Genomic DNA, 22,537 nt, shown 5'->3' with positions numbered 1-22,537 from the left:
GAAGTGTTTCTCTTAAAACCAAAACAAGCAGACCTTCCGTTTGACCCTCCAAGTGTATAATGGGTACAAACCGCAGTCTTGAGCAGCCAATAAAGTGGTCATAGTTCTTTATAAAACAATAGTTTTAGATGGGAGAAAACAAATGGGAGTTAAGTTTGGACAAAAGAAGTTTCCGTTATCTAGCATCTGATGTCTTGTTTAAGCCAGAGTTCAACATAGGGTTAGCAAGTGTCTTCTAGTTTGAGCCCAACACTCCATGGTGCAGTCTGCAGAGCATTGTGAACCTGAAATGTATTTCTCAAGTTATGTTTTGGGTTATGGCAATAGCTGTTAATGGAATGCATCCACATATTGAGTCAGTCTGAGACCCACAGTACATGAAAGCCCAACCCTCATACATGACCTATTTTTGTCAGACATCGGTTTCTAGTGTAAAGCTTAAAAGTATTTTGTTTCCCAAAACTAGAACTTATTTGAAGATTATTGTTCCCCTTTTATGGGTACATGGAGCTGAAAACCTTGTGAAGCTATTGTCTGCCACAACTTGTTCGGGACCGCATAACAGATTGATCCCACGTGATTTACAGTCACCCCTTATCAAAAAATGCCCATTATACATTTTGGTTTGGTGACCAAATTAATGTTTCTGAGCATGTAGGAGTTAGAAGACCCGCTCCACAGTTTATATTGTAGTAGAAATTCTATTTCTACGCAACCGGTGGTTGACCTAGGTGGAGAGACAAACCTCCAACTAAAGAGTAGCCTTAGGCAGAATATGCTTTATATGAATTAGTTCTCAAGCCAGAAACCACCAGCAAATACTACATTCATCAGGACTCGCTCCCCACCGAAGCATGCACCAGGTTTAGAGTCTGCACTGGTGCCAACATTGGCAAAGTGAGTTTTTAAGGAGGCAAAATCTCCTGATTGGTCTACTAATCTCAACGCCGAAGCTTCAGGTTGATTAATTCTAATTAACTGCCAGCCTCAAAGACAGATTACCAATGTTCTATGTTTAGCCGCACAATGTCTGGGTCTGTGCTTACACAATTTTCAACTTGCAGATTATCTGCTACCATCAATAGTGACCCTGACTCAAGTTGTGTATGATGGTGCCCAAATGGTAGTTGCATTACTGAAGGTCCTTCTGAAAATGGGGCGGAAAGTATATATTTTTTTAAACCTCAAATTTGGCAAGATGCAGAAAGCATGGTTTCTGCATTTAGGTCCCTGTTGATCTGGAGTCCATGGTGGCGATTGCAAGGACTCCTAATAGAGTTTTAGAGTGTCTGTTTTAGAGTGTCTGCTGTTGTAATAAGGTTTATGTTTGGAGACCACTCAAAGTAGGTTGTCAGTAGGATTGGTGATGAATTGATTCAGGGGAACTTCACAATCCTCATGGAGTCTAAATGTTTGCAAGCAGTCGTGGTTGAGCCGATCAATCACTTCAAAAGGCCTTTTGTAGTAAATAAAAAAAATACAATAACTTGTGCAGGATTGCAAAGCAATCTCATGTGTCGTTATAAAGCCTTGAGTTCAACCCTCCTATTTTCCTCTAGATAAAACAAGACCTGTAATGGGAGCACTGTGAGGTCTCACCTACTGCTGTCAAACAAACCTATGTAATCCAACTTAGATTTGGATGAGCTTTGTGCTCCTGATTCAGTGACTCTCCCTTCCCCTTATACTGCCGAAGGACTGTCTCGCTGTTTTGATTGGATGAGTTGTATCCTTCCACTGATAGTCTGGACCATGCGTTATAATGCTCCGGGTGCAATTTTTTTTTAAATAAACCTAGTCCTTTCTTTTTATTGGGGGAAAAAAACGTTCATAGTGCTCTTTACTAGAGGTCTACACTTTTTAAATGGGTTTCCCAAAAGTGGCTAATAGTTTCTAGTTACTCTTGATGATTGTGCTAGTACATTTGGGCACCAAGAGATCACTTTTATGTTTAAGAATGGAAATCCCACCCCCTCAGTCACTGCTAAAATATGAAGAAGTTATGGCTGAGGCATCCAGGTATGTCTTGCTTTTGCAGTTTCCTTCTACAAAAGATCAGATGTCATATTTAATACAAGCGGTGGCAAAGCGAAGAGTTCCCACCTTTTGAATGTAGTTATTCTGTTGGCTTTGCCAGTACTTTTTGCGAATGCTGAATAATATCAGAAAAAATGAATAATGCAGAAATGAATGGCCCTATGAGTGCATAAAAGGTGTTTTTGTTTCCCTATTTGAGGGAGGAGCTGACTAGTGCTGGAAGAAATTGGAGAAAAAAAACAAGCAAATTGAAAGGGCTGGGGGAGTAATTTGACACAGCTGTGCGTCCGTGAGTTTCAAGGTTTGGGGGAGCAACCAGAGCAAGGAGGGGTTGAAAAAATAAGTGGAGAGGGAGAAGTGAAAAGCAACAGGGCACAAAGTGGATGTGAAAGGAGGAAGCAATATAAAAGGATGAGCAAGTCTGGAGTGTTTAAGGAAAATAGGTCAGTGGATGTAAGCAGTAGATGGAAACAACCATGCCATTGAGGATTAGGAAAAAGGATTTACTTCAGAGAAGGGGCGAATGCAGGAAGATTGTGAAAAGTGATAGAAAAGCAGGCAAATTATATTGACAGTCAAACCATGATAAGCAGTGGGCAGACCCAAATACCACTCCAATACTTGATATCATACGCAATAGGTCTATAGACCACAGATGTGTCAGACCTTAGAATCACATCCTCTGTGCCCCATCTGCCATGGCAGCCCATTATTGCTCTCCTGATGTGCAGGTGAGAGAAACCCACTCTTGTAAAGAACAATGACGTGTGAATGAGCCCCCACTTTGGCTGTCCATGATAAAATTGCATAACTGCACCCCAGCCGTGATTGAAAGACCTAGCAAACACTAGTCTTGTTCCCTTTATTTTTTTATTTAAAAAAAAATATGGAAACATTTGGGAAGAATTTATGACTGATCATCTCTTCGTATGCTTTCAAGTAAATGTATTCTGAATCTCCCTCATACAAGCAAGTAGAGGGTCTACCATCCCCTAAGATGGCTTGGCAAACTTCTCCTGCTGCTCATTCTTTTGGGGTGCTTAACATTATTTTTACAGTGTCCAATGTTTGTATTTCTCAGTTAACCAGTGCAATCTGCCAACTATTTTGGCAGCGTTGGTTTAGGTTGCTCATAATTATGTAAACGGCATTGCCTCCAACTTAATAACTGGATGGTGCTATTTTCCTTCTGCAGAGTTCTTTGGGGCAGCCCTACAAGTCGTAAATTTGATTCTTGGTAGAATTTGCACATATTCTATAATCCTTCAGCAGTCACTGTGAATACAGTTGTAATGATAAAAACAAACATCTTACAAACTGTATTCAATTTGTGATGTGTACAGGCTTGAGGCCCAGCCCGATGATTACAGCTTGCAATAAATCCCATGGACACCACTGACCATGTGGCCAAAGACCACGTGCGGTCTGAGACCTGTTTATTTATAACCTCTTGCCACGCCAGGGCAGGGAATGTAGTATTATCCAGGGCAGTGCGCTGCCCCTAAAGTGGCCGGATGGCTTACTACATCCCTTCCCGACTTAGCTCGTACCTCACTCCCAAACGTTGTGTCAAAAGTCCTTGACCCTTGGGTTTGGCCTGCGATGTGACCACAGATTGGAACGCTGATGTGAGCGGTCTGGGCCATCTTCCAGCTGTCCTCTAACTAAAACAGACATCCTCCCTCTTCTCCTGTGGCCTGTTCTTTGGATCCCATACCATGCTGCCACTGATCCTTTGATTCCTCCACCATTGGTACATTCACCACATCTTGGGTCTTACCTTCCTCCTGACTCCCTTGTCCGGATCTGTCCAATTTCTTAAACCAATAAGTATTTCAACAAACTGTCTTTTCACTTTTTTGCCGAATTAATTGAGCCATCCATATTTACTCTTTCCCCATACTCCTGCCTCAAACTATATCCTGTACTACCATCCGGGTCTGCGGTCGTTCAGGAGCACATAGTCTCCCGTCTCCAGCTGTCTCAAGGCAGCTCTCTGATCGATACTTGTCCTTATGGTGTTCCGGGCTCTCCTGGTCTGTGCGCCATCTGGATCATACTCTTGAGTCCAACCAGGATGTACAGGGATCATGCCCAGTCAGTGCCCTTTCAGCATTAAAGCCCATGAAGGGCACGGTGGTGCAATGTGGTGTCCTCTGTATTCCCTCATGAAGTGATGCAGGCTAACTCTGGGTTAGTCCCTTCATGCGTGGCAATGCATAGTTTTGTTTAGCATCTGCCTGAATCTCTCAACCTCCTGTTTCACCTGGGGACCCTTAGGGATGATGGGTTTTGCCTGATACCAAGGTGCTTGAGCAGGTCACGGAACTCTGAGCCCTGGATTAGAGGCCCATTGTCCTTTTGAATTTGTCTGGGAAGGCCAAATAAAGCAAATACCTTTTCTATGGCTGACACCACATTTGCAAATGCTGTTGATTCCACAAGCTCTCCAAATATTTGGAGTAACTGTACACCAAAGCTCATGGTGAGTCTTCCATCAGGGAAACTTCCAAATCCATGCTTACCCTGGACCATGTAGTACCACAAGGCTCTTCCATGATGATTGGGGCAGGCAGTTTGGGCTTGCTCTTTATGTGACGAAGGAAACTGGCTCTGTATATGATACACCTATTACTGCTTATACCATGCACAAGGCAGGCGCTGGATGGGATCACTGACCGAATATCAATGTCATAAATATCGATGTAGCAAAATATCGATTAAAAAAAAATATATATATATATAGAATACCAAAATATCGACTTCCTATCTCCAAACAGGTAAGTACAAAAATATCGAATCCAAAATATCGATGTAAAAAATAGTTAGTCAATATATCGAATTTTTAAAATATATTAAAAGTAATGTAAAAGTAATGAAATAATAAATATAATTAAACTTACTTAAAATACTTAACCTTAAAATTAATAAATAATTAATTTAAGTTAAAAATAAACATACAATTAATATATATCATTAATAAAAAATATACTATATTTTTATCATTGGATAGCAGGAGAGTAACATTTACTATTACCACTCCAGTAAATACAACAGAGAAAGCGTTGGATAGCGTAGGGGTAAAAATTTCTTTTCCCACTCCAGAGAGTGCAACAGTAGAGAAAGCGTTGGATAGCGGGAGAATTAAAATTACTATTCACACTCCAGAGAGTGCAACAGTAGGGAAAGTAAATACTTCATATATGAATAAAAATAAATTCAATATTAATACTAAATACATATTAATTAAAAGTAATTAACAATTTTATATAATTTATTTAATTAAAAATACAAACAAAATAATTATTACAAACAATTACTTATTAATACAAATTATTTGCCAATTAACTATTGATCAACAATTAAAAAATTATAAAAAAAATCCAACAATAACAATATTTAATTATTTACAATTAAATTACTTCCCACCCTATTCCCCTATAAGCCCACAACCCGCTACAGAAAATACATTAATAAAATTAACAATTATAAATTAATCAATTAATTTAAATAATTACCAATTATATTTTAAATAATTACCAATTCAAAATAAATACCAATAAATTACCATATTTAATTATATTACTTCCCACCCTATTCCCCTATAAACACACAACCAGCTACAGAATTATATTAAGCAAAAATTAAATACCATAAAATTAATTAAAATAAATTATAAAATAAATATACACATACTAACATAAAAAATACTTAAAAAAATTAATAACTTACTTACCTCAAATTCGATATTTTTATAGTCTATATTCTGTCCATTTAATATTTTTAACTCTATATTAATGTAACTCGATATTAAAAACTCGATATTTTGAGTGTATACTGCTGGATGGGAGTGAGTCATTATACTCCTAGACACCCATCCAATCCATTGTTTTAATCTTATCTAGTGTCCCAGTCATTAAAGGTAATCCCCAGGGCACACTAAGGTACTTTTTTTAAGTTTTTCATCTGGGTCCAGTAAGATTTATGCAAGAACTCCCTCCCACCTAGTAAGGCTTTGAGGAGGTTGAGTCCGCTCTGGTGGCATTCAGGTCCACACCAGGCAAGGTTCAGATTGGCACCAAAACTGCATCACCAGCGGTACAGGGACGGCAGGATGCAGAGGTGAGATTCTGGGTCGGTGCAACATTTTTAACCAATGGAAACCTCCGGTTCTCGAAGAAGCGATGCTCGCAGGTGAGTGAAGCAGTATCAGGGGGTTGATCTCCTGGAGTTAAGTACAAAGGGGGGGATGTGGGGGAGAAGGCAGCACCAAACTCCACCCTTAGCAGAACAGGGGCAGCAGAGTGCCAACACAGAGTAGGGCACCTAATGCAATTCAATGGTGGAGATCGGAGTTGAGTGAAGGCTCATTCCAGGAGGCCAGGCTAAGAAAACCCACAGCTGCCCAGGTAAGTAGAGATGCTAGTGGGGGGACATAAGGACAGTCTGTCGGGATCCCCATGGGCCTCTGGTGCAGAAATCTCCTTAGGTGTCAGTAAACAGCTTACCGGGTTGGTCGCGGTCAGGGGGAGTCTTTCAATTTGAGGTTGCAGGCGTCGAGGTGGTGTTGAGGCAGGGGTCAGTTCACAGTGGACTTGTGCTCCGAAGCGCTGGGGAACCTTCATAGAATCGGTGGGTCACTTGAACTCTGGCTGTCTGGTGCAGAGGTGAGTTTGTGGTTCCTCAGGGCAGAGGGGGGGGGGGAGACAATAGCCCGATCCCTATCACTGATTGGATAAGTCAAACCGCTTTCAAGATGATGGGCACTGAAAATTGTGCTTTACTTCGCCAACTCCACCTCACTGGTGCTGAAGGCGAATGGGGGCACACCTATTACGTTTTCCGGCCAATTCTCCTACCAAAAGTGGGTGTTTGTAGTGAGACTCCATCCTCTGCTGTTAGCAGCAGATGGCAGTCCCCGGTTCAAAGGTGGCAGCCCTTTGAAGCTCCCCTCTTGAGCACTGTGCCCATCCTAGGGGAGGAAGTGTGACTCCTCTGCTGAGGATGTGCTTTGTTTCTGGCCACGGAGCAAAGGCTTTCGCCCTAGGGTGGGCAGAGGGGACCAGCGGGTGTACAAACATGCCTAAAGCCAGTCCGATACATACCACCAGGGTTGGTAGGTTTTCAGGGGGGCTCCTCTGAGGTCCATCTGAATACATGTTTTAATAAATCCAACACTGGCATCAGTGGGTTGGGTTTATTAAGAGGACTTATTTGGTACCAAACCCTCCTGGGTTCAGTTAGGCCATCATGGTGCTTGGGAACTAGAGTTGTTGAGTTTCCAGCCCATGTACTCTATGGCTTCCCTGGCACTTAGAATATTAAGGAATAGCCTTAACTATTGTAGGGGGCATATCTTCTGATGCAGATGTGCCAGCACCGGAGATAGTGCCCCCTTACTTAGGGCTTGTATGGCTTGCTGGAGGGGTAACTTAACTATACCTTGGGCAGTGCTGCATGTTCATGGCACACAGGCAGTGTGCCATGTCGACTGTCGTTTGTGCCTGCACCACGGCATGCAGGCTGCAGTGGTAGAGGCATGGCCTTGGTGAGAGATCCCTAGGGGACCCTCTTCAGTTCCCATGCCTAGGTACCATGGGTACCATTTACTAGGGACTTGCAAGGGTCTGAAGTTGCCAATTGTGGTACAGTTTTAGGGAAGAAGCACTGACCCAGGAAACCTGGTTGTCAGGGACCCTGTGCGCTACAATTTGAAACCACATTATCCAGGCAAAATGTGGGGTGCTACCAATGTTAAGAGGCATTTTCTCACATGTGACATGCTGGACACTGCCACACCAGATCATCCACTATCGCCTCCAGCCCTAGAAACCGCGCTTTCTCTTACATGTGGACCTTCATTTTTGCTGTTCCCTGGTGTCCTCCATGTGCCAGCTTTGCCACTCTTCTACCTAGACTTTCAGGAATCGCCAGTTAGTGACCATGTAGAATTAACCTGCTCCGAAGTAATGCTGAGCTATTGCCGTACTCTCCACAACTGAGTTGTTCCTTGTCCAGATCTCTCTAATTATTTTGCAGGTGGTAGGAAGGCCTGCCAGGAACCCTGTAGCAATGTCTCTGAATGTATTCCAACACTGCAGCAGCGATTGGTTCGTCCAATTCCTTCAGAGTCTGTGCTCTCGGGCAAACTCTTTGATATGACCAGCTGATGTACTCCTCAATCCGATAAACCTCCTCCACCATTTATTTGGTGAGGATTGCGAGAAAGGAAATCAGCACGGTATTTGTACCCTAGTCTGTAGACCACTTCAAATAGATAGTGCTGAAGCTGAGCCTCCACCCTTTCAATGTGAGGTGGGGGTTAGGGAGCAGTGCCCTTGAACAGAGGCACCAGCAGCTGATGATCCATGACTACCCCATCTGGACTGGCATCGACTAGTAGCTCCATAGTCGTCTTGGGATCAAGATAGGCCATTGTCTCTTTAGTCCACAATGCTGACTATCTTCTGTGATAAAAAGGGGTTCTGTTGCAGTACTCCACACTTTTTGCATGGCTTTTGATGCAACTTTTACTGTAAAGTACTGGGACCCTGCTATCAGGTTCCCAGTAGCGGTGTTTTCCCTAAAACGGATCCACAATTGGCCTTTCCGGACCCTTGTCAGTCTCTAGTAAAAGGTACATGGGTACCTAGGGCATTGGGACTGAAGAGGATCCCCTAGGGACTTTTCACCTAGGCTATGCAGACTGCCTGCACCAGGCAATGCATGCTGCAGTGGCAATGAGTCGACATGGCACACTGCCTGTGTGCCATGCCAACTAGCACGGCTTCATATATAGATATTTCACCCTTCAAGCAGGCATTACCAGCCCTGAGGCAGGGGGCACTAAATCCCCGTCGTGGGCATATCTGCATGAGCCGATATGCCCCTTCAATATTAGGGTCTATCCCTTAATATTGTAAGTGCCAGGGAAGCCATAGCGAGATCATGGGCTGGAAACTCTGCAACTTGAGTTCCACAGCAGAGTGTTTGGTACAAAACTGCTCCCCTCTAAACCCTCACGTTCGTGTTAGATTCCTTACATAATTAAGCGGCTTCTGATTACAGGGAAATGTGGTACTCCAGCTGTAGATGTGAGCTCAGGCTACAGAATTGAACTGTAACCCTTCTGTAAGTGGACCAGCGCACTATGCAACAGTAGTTGGACAGACCACACTAACGATAAAGTGTGGCCCAGAACTAAGCGTTATTCTTAGGGAAACTAGATGGCTGCATGGAATGAGGGATAATCTGATCCAATTGTTGGCATTCATGTTACAGCACAAATTCTGGAGTTCAAATTTTCTCTTTGATCTCTAACCTGGGGGATGCCCAGTGTTGTGGTGTAGAATGGGTGGGGAAGCTATACTCGTCCTAGGTCTATTGCTTTTATCTGACATTAAACCATAATTCAGTTTAAAACATGAGTGGCTGCATGACTTAATGCGTGGATGGAAGTAGAATTGAGTTAATACATTTCCGTACTCCAAATTTCAGTTCACGGTTCCTGGAACCTCGTCTAGCGCTACCCTGAACGGTCTGACTCGAGGAGCCACATACAACATCATTGTAGAGGCTTTGAAGGGCAAGATCAAGCACAAGGTTCTGGAAGAGCTGGTGACGGTTACTAGTGCCGGTAAGGAAAACTGCAAAGGATGGGCCATCATTTACGCATCAAACCATCTGCTACCCTTTTCAAATTTGAAAGTGAGATTGACTTGTGTAAATTACCATCCTACATATGTCATAGCTCTTCACTGACCTGGGCCACTCTGGTATGGCTTGGAATGCAATCTGTAAAGTTTGATGAAACGTGACTGATTTTCAATTGAAGAGTGGCAGCAGCATGTATGTGAATCTGTAGATCTTTATCACTTATGTAAATCCTTACAAATGGATCCTACGGTGAAACATGGTAGCCAATAATTTAGGCTTCTAAACTGAACACCATTTTCTTTCCCCAATTTTTATGAAAATATGCATATTGAGGGAATTGTGACCAGATTAAACTACTGCCATGAGGTATCACTCTGTACAAAGAATGTTCTGTTGGGAAATTGAAAGTGTCTAAGTTGCAACATTCAAGTAAACTGTGCAGTGCAGCCCTTTGATTTTGCTGGTGGTCCCGACTACATCCCCATACTGGTCACCACAAATCGTAATCTCGATCTGGCCTCCTCTTTTGCGCCTTCATTGTTTGCTAAATGCCTTGTCCAGTCCATTGAAATTCCTGACTGGAGGCTCAGACTTGCATTTCTTTAGTGAACTAAGTTTGAACTTCATTGAGCATATCGTCATCCTTCCAAGGATGTATACTATACCTGAACACAACACCCTGGTGTGCTTTATGCAGTATTGCAAGCCACATTTAATGCAGTTTCCCCAGATACTTGCATGCACCTTAAACTCTGTTAAAGCTGCCCAAAACAATAGGAACTTAATATTTGATCTATGTGGTGGGCTAGTTACATAGTGGGGAGAGCTGGCGCACATCATTGGTGTGAAACTTTGTGTAGCGCTGCATGAACTGGTTAGAGTGCTTTATCGTTCTTTGGTATGGTTTGCTCATGATACACTTTGTCCATTTTGACTTTTTCAGCTCATGAAAGTGGTGTGCTGCATGTGTTGGAAGATACCTGCCACGATATCACCACTGGCTCATCGTATGCTATTGGACAGGAGTGGGAACGGATGTCCGAATCTGGTTTCAAGCTCTGGTGTAGATGCTTGGGCTTGGGCAGTGGACACTTCAAGTGTGACTCGTCGAGTAAGTAGCCTGGATTTCTTCTGGCATCTATCATTCCTCCAGGCCACTGCCTAACGCCGACACATTTTATTGTGCGGTCTATCCATGTAGTGCCACATTCTGACCAGTCTTTGTATATTCTTTACTACTAGTATGGACTTGTTGGCTTATTAAGGGTTTGATTGACCTCCGCCGTGAATCCAGGTAAATACTTCTGTGGTAGATCAAATGTACCTTGTAAGAGGGGACATTCTGCTGCTCAGAATTACGAGGGGGGGGGCGCACAGAGTAGACCATTGTCATTGCATTAGACGGGGCATAATTTGAGTAAGAGCAGGAGAATATTACTGAGCAGGAGATGGTAGCTCAAGACCATAAAAGTAAATCTTTTTTTTTTTTTTTTCCTCCCCCTTTCCTAGAGTGGTGTCATGACAGTGGACTGAACTACCGAATTGGTGAGAAATGGGACCGGCGTGGTGAAAATGGACAGATGATGAGCTGCACCTGCCTTGGAAATGGAAAGGGAGAGTTCAAGTGTGAACCACGTATGTGTTAAAATTTCACCTGGTTTCCTGACCCGCTGTGTCGTGACTCTTAATCGTTACAAGGTTCTTTTAACGACAACTGAAAACCCATTACAATGTCTCTGAATCTGACTTGGAATAGAACACTTGCCACGAGTAGCCAGCACATGCAGAACTGCCTTAAACAAGCTGTTCTAATTTTTAGGTTGAGCCTAGAGCACCATGTGCTGCTCTGCAAGACTTGTTGTAGTGAAGTAGGGCATAGAAGCCCCGCCCACTCTAAGCTCCTATTTTCCATTGGCTTGTCATTGTCCTAAATGCTGGCTTCTGATTAGTAAATAGGCTTGTTAGTCTCTCCTTAGTACCGCCTCCTCGTCATTGGTCACCTCCAGTGGCGACTGGCCCTTTTACTTTGGTTGTTACACAGTACCTGTTAGTCTTTAAGCACAATTTTCTTTATCCAGTTTCTCTTACTGCAGGCACGACATGATTTGGTGCCTTCTTTACAACCCAGCCCTCCCGTTGTCTGTGCCTTCTTTTCCACCCCGCTCTCCCTCCCGTTGTCCATGCCTCCTTTACCCCCGCCTTCCCTCCCGTTGTCTGTGCCTTCTTTATCCTCCCGCACTCCCTCCCTTTTGTTATCCGTGCCTTCTCCATCCCATACCCCCCCCACCTGCCCTCCCGCCTCTTGTCCGTGATGCCTACCATTTACAATGCGATAGATCTTGCATTTACTGGAGTTTGAGCTATTGGCATTGTAATTGATAATGCCTTTTATTTATGTTCTGGTTTGTATAACCTAAAAAATGTGCCTCGTCATTTACAATGCCAATAGCTTAAACTTGCGTAAATGCATATATTCGCTATTTTTAGGTCTTGCATACCAGGCCGTTCTAGCTGTCTGACTACTAAAAGACCTATTGCCAGCTTGTAGTATACCAATTGGTTGGCTTTTTTTGTCCCTCTCTTGCTTTATTTAGCTTGTGTGGGCTTATTCCTGTATCTGTCCCTCCCTCAGAGCATAGTCTCATTAGTTGTCCTTCCACTGTTGCTTTTCAGGAGAGATATATTTATATATTTTTTTTTTTTGTTGAGCACCCTGGGGCCATGCAGTTTTCAGCTGTCCCTCTCCTATTCTTCTTACCTCCCACCCCATGTTCTATGTTGCGCTCTTACCTGTTTACTTCCCCCGCACCCCTCTGTTGTGCTTGCCCTTGTGTGCTTCTCAATGTAGCGCTCGCCTTAGAATGCTTCCTGTCTGCAGCCCCTAATTGCTTTCTCGTTCACCTTCTCCAAGGAGTGCTGCTGCTCCATTCCACCTTCCTGCTTCCCGTTGGTGCTCCTTCCAGCCACGTGTGTCCCTCATTCCCCCTCCCCTCCCCACCCCCCACCATTGTCTTTATTTATTTTGCAGAGGACCAGTCCTCAATTAATGATGGATCATCTAGCACCTTTGCGCTACTTCATTTCTGTTTTTAAGTGTATTTATTTACAGGTCTAGCTTGGATAGGTAATAAAAAAAAAAAGCTGTCATTTTGCAGGCGCTCATGCATAATGGAGCATGTGCTGGCCTACAAAATACCACCTCTGTGGCTCCCATTTCCCCACCACCATGTTGCACAGCATCTTGCAGGTGCTGTACAGCATGCCAAAAAGGCCTTGATCTAGCCAGTAGCTCGCAAAGGTGAGACATGGCTTTGACAGTGCTGCTTTTTGGTGTAGAAGTCTGGAAGTTCAACCTAAGACTAGCGAACAATGCAGTAACTGGCTTGTAGAAAATGTTGCAACATGGAATAGCAATATGGTTGGTCAACCATCCTACTTCTCTCACTAACTGCTATGCTTTGACTTGATTTGACTGCAAGCATAAAGTCACAGCTTTGAACTCGATTTGTGTTTTTGCATTTGATTATGCCTGCCTTTGCACCTACGTTAACGTCTGCAGCAGATGTGTTTAAGTGCATTGAAACAGCGTATATTGAGCCAGAATGCACATTGTTCCACAACACCTTCCAAGTAATGCTAAGAGTTGATCATGACGAAGCCTATTTATAGGTATGACATTTTTGCAGGAACCAAAAATTGAGGTTAGCAAGCTGATTGCCATCTGTTAGTGTTTCACAATGAGATTGTTTCAGGGATTCAGCGGAGTCACAGAACTATGCTTGGGATCATAGAACCTTAGTAGGCAGGTAGTCATTCTACCACTGGAGTACCCATGAGACCGGGACCGACTAGCTCTAGTTTCTCATTTGCAATCCTACTCATTCACAGAGACACAAGTGATTAGACTTCCCTTAACCCAACATTCCCGACCCTCTCAGAAATCTCAATTGCAGGACACACCCTTTCGCTCTCGCACTCTTACTAGTCCACAATAAGTTCCAACAGACATGAAGTTTAAAATATTTATTTTAACTATTGTGTTCTAATATGCAGTATACGTGCCACAATAAGTAAAAAAAATGCCTAACACAAATACGGTCAGCATAGTAAGTGGTCCATAAATCATAAAAGGAGCTGTCATTGTATAAGACAGGATAGCCTAGCTTCCCTTTCTACAGAAGCAAAATTATTATGCATCAGAAGATCTCTGGGTGTTGGCAGCAGACCATGTACCTTAGCATGCACAGATGAAAGTTTTACAACTCTAGTGCTGTCACAATGTTTTCCCTGGAAAGATCCCTCTCCAAGGGTTACCTATCCGTGCATACGTATATATCAAAAGTATGAGTTCCCAAACAGCTGCATTTGTGTTTTTGTCTAGGTGCTGGGGTCTGACCAGAATAACAAGGGACTTAGTCTGAACGCTGTAGACCAGATCAAACGTGAAAACAGCAGGCACTGTGAAAGTACACTCTGGCACAAAGTGAAATGTTTGCATAGTGACATCCGCAAAGCAGAGGGCAGTCTACAACCTGCTCATGCTAACCTAGGGAAAACAATGGCCTGCACGGGACATATGACCACATTAGATTGTGGTTGTCTGAACTACCTTTGGAAAGGTTCATGATTGGAATTGAGATGGGCTTGAATGCCTCCACTTTTTTGTTTCTGTAGATGAAGCAACGTGCTATGACGATGGCCAGATGTACCGTGTAGGAGAGCAATGGCAGAAGGAGTATTTGGGAGCCATCTGTTCCTGCACCTGTTATGGAGGGCAGCAGGTAAGCCGGCTTGTGCACTTCCAGGGTTTGTAACCCAATATCCAGCAGGACTACAATGTTAACATGCAGACCTTGTTGAAATGAAGTGGAGTATTGTGAGCCACAAAATCCATTCCACATAATACCGATACTTAAGTAGCTTTGTAAATGAGTCTTTTTCAGCAACTGCATTAATTGTGGATCTTGTAATCTGCTTGGTAAGACCCAAGTGACTGATGGTTCACTCTACCTTTAAAGGATTGGTGTTGAGAAACTCCGGATTTATAGGTGTGGACAGTGAAAGTTTAGGGTGAAGGCTAGCTGAATAGAGTTTCTGTAAACTTCCATAGTTACATTGCTGGAAATGCACAACAGATTTGTTAGAGAAACATACGCATGCAGAGTAAAGGTAGTCCCGTTCTGCCAACTTTTGAAGACCATGATATGTTAGAAACAATGTGAAATTGCCCTGTTACACTTGCATTTACACAGCTTCTGCTCATTTTACTTCTGTTTCCATGTTAGCTTTTTTCAGTTGTCTTAATTTCATCTTTTGTTTGCTCACAGGGCTGGCGCTGTGATAACTGCCGAAGACCTGGTGCTGGTGTGACTCCCAATGCTGATGGTGTGGTTGGGCAAACTATCTCTCACTTTTCACAGAGATATCAGCAAAACGCAAACTTTGTAAGTTTACACACCTTGTATTTTAATGAGTGGTATTGTAATTTTGAATTTGAGCTGGCCTTGCTCACTTTGCACTCTGGGTAAGCTTTGTTCCTGGGCTACAAAATGTGGTCTGAAGGTTAAACTGATGAAAGATCATTGAATGCCAAAGTAGTGACAAGGGAAGGGGTGCTAACACAAACCAAATAGTTTAGTGTTATAGCTCTGTTAACCCTTCAGCGCTTACAGAAGAAATGCAAGGAGTTTAAAGACATCGATAGTAGGAATTAAGAGCATAGCCAGTTAGCTGTAGTCCTGATTTAACATGGCTGTTTTGTTGCCAAACACTGGCTTATTGAGAGAAGCCTGCTGGGTGGGGAAAAGGGGCGGGTGGTAGGGGAAGACCATGAGGTTGTCACATATGCAAACGTGGCAAGTTTATTTATTTAAAGAGTTTTATATATCGCTGGCTAGACCCTTAGGTATCAGAGCGCTTTACATAAGGTCAGCAAAGTTACAACAATAACAATTTACGTTGCATCAAAATATGAGACCCATTAACAGGAGAGAAGGAGAGGTCAGACAGGAGAGGGGGAGCAAGGAATAAGACGGAGGTAAAGTCAGCCCAAAGAAGAATGAGTAGGTGACGGCCAGTGAGATCGTCCGAGGCCAGTCTCCCCTTTTAGCTCTCAAGGAAGCACCAACATGGATCTGTCAGACCAGTGAATAGAAAGAAGAACAAGGCAAAAGCAGAACTGCATGAATACAATGAAGGGAAGGGTGGGTGAACGGGGAGAAACTGTCCCCCAAGGTCCGGCTGGGCAGGTGACGGTCAAGGGGTGAACCAAGTCCGATTTCCTCATTAGCTGAAAGAGGTCATGTGTCCTCAGGGAATGTCCGAGGGGGGCGGCGGGGGAGGGAGGCCATGGTCAAAAAGAGATCTAGAAGTCCTCTTGAGGTCCGGCATAGTCCAGGAAGGGATGAGTAGGTAAAAGTTCAGCAAGGGGGAAGGAGTCACCAGTGTCGGCCATGTTGGGGTCAGGCATCCTGGGACCCTTTTCCAAACCGAAAGTGAACCAAGTAAGCCAGAGCTTTGTGAGGAGGGAATGTTTGGACCCCCCCTCCCCTCACCCCCCCCCTCTGGTGTCCGTAGGCTCTCGAGGTGTGCGCAGACCCTGAAAGGGCGCAGAGGCACATTAGCCATTACGGTGGGCAGCGCTGTGGGAGCCACCACTTTACCTCGCGCATGGGGGGAGGGGGGGCATTCACTTCGATCTTCAGCAAACCGGTTCAGGCTCAGGGAAAACAAACTGGCATGTCCGCTGCGGCCAAGTGATGTTTTCCACGCACAGCGGACAGGCCACACAGCTCTGGTATTTCAAAAGCAGGTCCGTTCCATCCTGGACACCATCTTGAGGCAATATCATCGGGCAGGTCATTTGCCTAAATCCCGGTGTTGCAGCATCTGTTTTGTACGGCAGCCACAGTGGCAGACTGTCTCGACCTTCAGACATCATGAGGTGGGTCAATTATCTGTTAAAATGTCAGCCATATTTGGGGAACGCCAGCCTGGCATTCCTGCCTTCGGAGGAGCTGTTGTCATGGCATGTCCTCTGAAGGCATTGTATGGTTGCGCATCTGCCATATTTTTATGCAACGCCTTTAGGAGTTTGTTTTTGAAAAACAAAATGCGAATCACCCTGACACACTGGGCGTTTTCTTCCAGGATGTGGGGTCATTTGTAGTTTTCTTTTCGGGGGCCTTCCACTTTTTTTCTGTATGGTACTGCCAGGAAAAGTCTGATCACAACAGTCTGAGGTACTTGCACCAACAGCCCCATGTCTCGTCTGTAAGGTTTCTTTCGGTGGAGCCAGCAAGAGCAATGTCGGCAAAAGTAACACTATCCACCTGACTCTAAACAGAGCAGGCAGACTGTCAATATGGGGGGCAGAGTATTCCACCAAGCTTATGGTGGTTTACCCTGTCCACCGCTCTCGGTGACCAAGACTTAAGTCCCCATAGGTGTCTGCAAAGGATAAGTTCTATAGTTCGTAGAAGGCTCACCAATACACTTTAAATCTAGAAGAGAATCCTTCCAGCCGATTCAGTAAGTTATGATTAAGGCTCCCAGTTCCGTTTTTACTTATTTTTACATATGGATACATACAGAAAACAATGTGCTTCTAGTCTATTTAATTTAAAACAGAAAATTACTGAAATTGTGCTTCTTGTTAGTGACTCGCCATGCTGTCATGAATTCCAGGCAAAAGCTGAGCAGACCAATAGTGGGGACTTAAAATTCAGGATCCGATTTCGTGAAATACAGGCATATTTTAACATGTAATTGTAGTAGAACACTAATATCCACCTGTGGGTGTAGTGTTTTGTTATATGTGGCTGCTTAATATGCTAAAATGTGACGGGCATCCGTGTATGTGTGCACGTGTAAGAGTTAAATAGACAAATATACAATTTTATGACTCAATTTGTTCACAAAATAAATATGGATAAATACCAATAAGATAGCCCAAAATAAATATGAATAAATACAGGCAAATGTAAATAATAAAAAAATACTATAAAACTGGGAGCCCTAGTTATGATACATAACCAAGGCTAGAAGAACCTCTGGTTATAAAATGCATCATAGGTCATGTAACAGCAATGCTGCTCTTGAGCCCTGATCTTTAAATGTTAAACGCAAATCATTGCCTCCATTTGGAGAGGTCGTGGGAATATCAGCCTTTACTCTTAAATAATCTTTAACACCAAACATAGGTACAATGTTTTTGCACTTTAGAGGTTTATGAAATTGTTTGAAATCGGTCCAACTATCTAAAGAAAACAGTCTATTCCTTCCAAGTCCCATTAGCTCATTTTAACATGTAGAATGGCAACCAAACTAAGTGCTATTAGTATTTAAATGCTGCCATGTATAGTATGGCTACGCTGTCCAAGGACTGCGTCCAATGGTGTAGACCTCTGAATCTGTTAATTGTTCTATAGATGACTCTGACAATTGTGTTAACCAGCTCGCTGCTGTTCATTTTTAAGATATTAGTGGAGTTTGATTGGAAGGTGTTTTCTCAGGCCACAATCTGCCTTCAGAAGTAGCTAATCTGTTTTTCTAGTGTCATAGTGATGGGCTGTCTAACACAAGTCCATGTCCGATTTTCAGGTTATCCACAGACTAGACTTGTACATGTCAGTGAAAGTTTGTGTAGAAAGCTGGCTCTTTATACAGTGGACCAAAAATACACTGAAAATAGTCCAGGCAAACCCAAAAGGAATAAGGGGCACACATTCCACCACAAATGTTATTTTGTGGTAATGTGGATGAGCAGCTAGGCAGATCAGTGGGTACTGCTAAGCATTTATTGCACACACAAATGCAGTAAGAAAGACACTCACTCAAGGAAATCTAACACCAATTTACAAAAATAACTCCTACTTTTGTATGAATTTCGATACCAAGATCATTGGAATCGGGTAAGTACTCTTCGTGTTATGAATTTCAATTATTTTCAAAAGTTGACCATGCAGTTTTGGGAGTGGTAATGTTATCCTATGGGGGGCAAAACATATACTGTATTCTGACACTTCGCAGTGGCTTGCGGGACCAATCTCCTAGACTAAAGGCGATTATGGGGCAAGGTCCAAAGCCAAACCAACAAGTCACCTCAAGGCCCTGGGCCATCTGGGTGCAGAGGGGTTATGGCATTTGGTGTCCCATTCACTTTAATGGGAAACTGTTTGGATGCAAAGGCTGAGACTGGGAGACGAGTCGAGCTGAAAAGCAAGGGGGCTTGGGGGGGGTCTCGCGATGCTCTGGGGTGTGGGGAAACCTTTGGTCCTCTTCTCAGGCCAGGGCGTCTGGGTGCAGAGGTGTTCTGGGGAGTCTGGTTTTCGTCACTGGAGACATTTGTGGTAGAGGCTGCAGGTGGCATCGGTGAGTCCACTCTGGGCAAACCCAAGGTGTTTTTTGTTTCTGGAGGGTTGGAGGACCATACTGGGACTGTTGGCCCTATTCAACTCTGTCTATAGGGCACCAGTGCAGTGGTGCTTTCCGGTGTCCGCTTTGTGACAGTCCGGATTCCTCAGTTCTTTTTGAGTGCCTGTAAGATGCAGGTAAGCAGCTCTGCTACTCCATGTAAGTTCCTTGTTCTTGTTAAATGCAGGCAGTCCTCCCAGGCTTTTGGATGCATAGCAGCTGCAGGACGCGATGACTTTATTGCAGTCTGGTGGGAACCGCAGACAAGCTGGCAGGGTGGCACCAAGTCAGTTCATTCTCCAGTCTTTGCTTCTTGCAGCTCATCGGTGCCCTTAGGTTGTCGGGAATCTGATTTCCTGGTGCCAGGGGCTCCCCTAAATACTACATTTAAGGGTGTTAGGGTAGTTTCCAATGAGCTACTTACCCCTCCCTGGGGTCACTACACCCCCTAAATGACCACTCCCTTTGAGCAAATGGGCATAACTCTGTCCCAGAGTTCCTCATTCCACTGTCACTAAGATGACAGACTTTACCAGCCTTCCTGTGGGTGGTGTGAAACTCCTCTCCAGAGCAGGCATTGTTTCTGACCTCCAGAGAGCGTTGACTCTCACCCCCTGTGGGTCAGAAACTAGTCTGTGGTGGCAGACTGGACCAGTCAGCCAGCACACTAGAGGGCTGGTAGGTTTCAGGGGGAACCTCTAAGGTACCCTCTGGGTTCATGTATAAATACATCCATCACTGGGATCAGTGTAGGTTTATTAATGAGGCGTTTGATAGCAAACCCCATATGTTTCAGTGAAGCCATTATGTAGCTGGGGAGCTTGTTTTGACCAGTGCCCAGTACATACCTTAATTTAGCTTCCCTGATCGCTTACAGTATCCAGTATTGGAACTGGATATAACAGGGGCATATGTGCTTAGCCAATTGTAGCAAAATTCAACAAAACCTTATTTTGGGGGTGGAGAACTGGTATCGAGGTCTGGTTAGCAGGCCTCCTTGCACTGTCAATCACAACTCAGTAGCTAAAAAGGGGGCAAAAACTGGGTGCGGGGGTGGGAGATAACTGCAACAGCCCCGTATCCAATAGTTTAAGCCTACACTAAACACCTATTTAATGTGAGAATGTCTGGTAGAAGCTTATTTTCCATTTGTTTTAGGGTGCACATTCTTGGATATTTTAATCAGTATATTTTAAGTACTCGTATTCATAGTAAAAGTCTGAAGAAAATTCTTTCAGATGTAGACATAGTTTCCTGAACCAACATTTGAAATGGTCCTTTACTAGGACGTTATGCTCTTGGGGAGAGCAATGAAATTGGAAAGGTCGATGTGACATAAAAGGAAGTGGATTGACATTGAGAGTCCAAATGACTTGTGCTACGCTTATCATTGGGGTTTGGAGGGACAAGAAATAATCCAGTCTTGTGACTAATCTGTGTGTGCAGGTGAGGGAAATGATTGAAAGACTATCATGTGAGTAGCTTCTGAGAATCCCAGTAACCATTAACTAAGGAAAGCTTTTGTAGTAGTAATGAGCTGTAGAGCAAGGCTTATTCACGTTTACATGAGCCCATAGCATCAGTTAAAGAACAGGAGTTGCGTTGAACAAACTGTATATATTGTATGCAGTGCAAGGTTGCAGATCTCATTAGTGCAGGATGTTCACTGACACTAAGACCCAGGTAGGAATGTGGCACTCTACCCCTTCAATGTTGGCTAACTTTAGTACCCGTAAGTAGGACAGAGGGTCCTTTTCTTCAGTTGTGTTGGGGTCCATGGCAAACGTCCATGTCACTGGTGTAGTGGGCAGTATTCAAGGGGTTGTATTAACAAAAAATGGTGTTAGTGAGTTCATGCCTACATTTATATCTTTACTGCTTTCTCCGATTCCATCAGTTCTCGTGCATGCATTCAGTGTATCACCAGTTGGAGTATTACTGACTTTTTTTTTTTTCTCTTAACAGAATTTGAAATGCCCCATCGAATGCTATCTGCCCTTGCAGGCCGATTCAGAACCTACAAAAAGAAATTAAAAGCCAAGAATATGCAGAAAAATACCTTCTGTCCCAACTCGCCTTGAAAGTATGACTACAGAAGAGGAGTGATATCGGACCAAGCCTTCTGCTGTTTGGACAACTAATCACCCACCTTCAGCTCTGCTTGCAGCTTCTCCCAAGTATCACTGATTGAACATTTATTTTTAAAGACTTCTCACCCCTGAAGTGTTGGATACCGTTCAGTATTTTGTCATTTTAAAGGTGCTTTTTAATCTATTGTTTCTGCAGCGGGGACTAAGGGATTCAAGGACACTTCCAGTATTTTTACTGGAAGCACAGGAAGAAGATTCAAAGAAAGTAATCCCCATTTCCCTTCAGGAACAACCGTTGTGTTGGAACTTTTAATTCTTTTGGTGCCAGTCCAAGGTGGAAACTACATCAGATGACCCTCCCACACCAGCCATCCCAGTCCAAAACAGTGATCATTGGTACCCAGTCTTAATTTTTGTGATTCCCAGTAATTATTTTTATCTAAATCTTTTCTCCTATGTGTTATTTATCAGTTTATCCCTCCCATGCGTCTTATTTTTTGTTTGTTTTTAATTTTTCTTTGGAAAAATTTGTACTGAAAACGTTTTTGTTTGCAAATTTTACATGCGGAATTTGGTGTAATTGTGGTTTTTATACTGTACATGGCAAAGCTTTACTACTGTGGAAAAATAACACTTTTAATAAAAAAATGATCTTTGGATTAGTGTTTAAAGTTTTTTTGACATTTTCTTGCCTCTCAATATTTATGCCCTCCACAGGTTATGTGTATGTGTTTCCCAGATGGGTGGACCTAGTGAGATCTCTATCTTCCAGCAGTTTGAGCATATATATACACACACACACACCACCACAAGATTGCCCCATCCAGTAACCTCAAAGGAAATACTCACTGAGGTTCTTGAAGCTGGGCACTCTTACATTTGTCTTAGTTAGGTTAAAAGTCACTTCCGGTCAGAGCGGAGAGCGCCGAGCACCGAGCAACGAGGAGCATTGAGCTCTGAGCAGAGGAGCACGGAGCGGGGCAGCGCCGTAGACCGCAGCCCGGTCTCGTAATCTGACCGTAAGGGTCAGAAGGACGAAAGGAAGGAAGGACGCCAAGTGAAGCAGCATGAGCGAGCACTGGTGAGTCCGGGACCTGTTTAGGAGTGGGAAGCGAGGAGTACGCTCAAGCTGCCGGTGGCCGGTTGTTGACTGCCAGTCCACGCGGCTTTCGTGGCTTCCCTAACCTCCCCCAATTGCTCCCCTACTGCTCCTGCTGAAGGACTGGAATTTTTAAGATCCAGCGGTGCCAGGGAACAACACCTGAAACCTTCGTAGGATACCTGTTCGGCGCACATGTGACAGAGACACGGGACACTTCCTTCGGCGTCAAAGATCAGCG

At 43.8% G+C, this 22,537-nt stretch overlaps 1 protein-coding gene across 6 annotated transcripts in view; it reads left to right on the top strand.

Moving 5' to 3' along the window:
- Window positions 1–21,854, top strand: part of FN1 (fibronectin 1) — a 150,554-nt gene extending 128,700 nt beyond the window's left edge. For all 6 annotated transcript variants that reach the window (XM_078681304.1, XM_078681302.1, XM_078681301.1 and 3 more), the window contains 6 exons: window positions 9,535–9,673; window positions 10,637–10,804; window positions 11,203–11,328; window positions 14,368–14,474; window positions 15,021–15,137; window positions 21,073–21,854. In XM_078681304.1, the coding sequence (XP_078537430.1) occupies window positions 9,535–9,673; window positions 10,637–10,804; window positions 11,203–11,328; window positions 14,368–14,474; window positions 15,021–15,137; window positions 21,073–21,141 (726 nt within the window). In that variant the 3' untranslated portion in view covers window positions 21,142–21,854. The remainder of the gene's footprint in view (window positions 1–9,534; window positions 9,674–10,636; window positions 10,805–11,202; window positions 11,329–14,367; window positions 14,475–15,020; window positions 15,138–21,072) is intronic.
- Window positions 21,855–22,537: the final 683 nt, after the last annotated feature.

Source organism: Lissotriton helveticus, chromosome 3_1, assembly GCF_964261635.1.
Source record: "Lissotriton helveticus chromosome 3_1, aLisHel1.1, whole genome shotgun sequence".
Lineage (NCBI taxonomy): Eukaryota > Metazoa > Chordata > Amphibia > Caudata > Salamandridae > Lissotriton > Lissotriton helveticus.
This window is presented reverse-complemented; position numbering and strand designations above follow the sequence as displayed.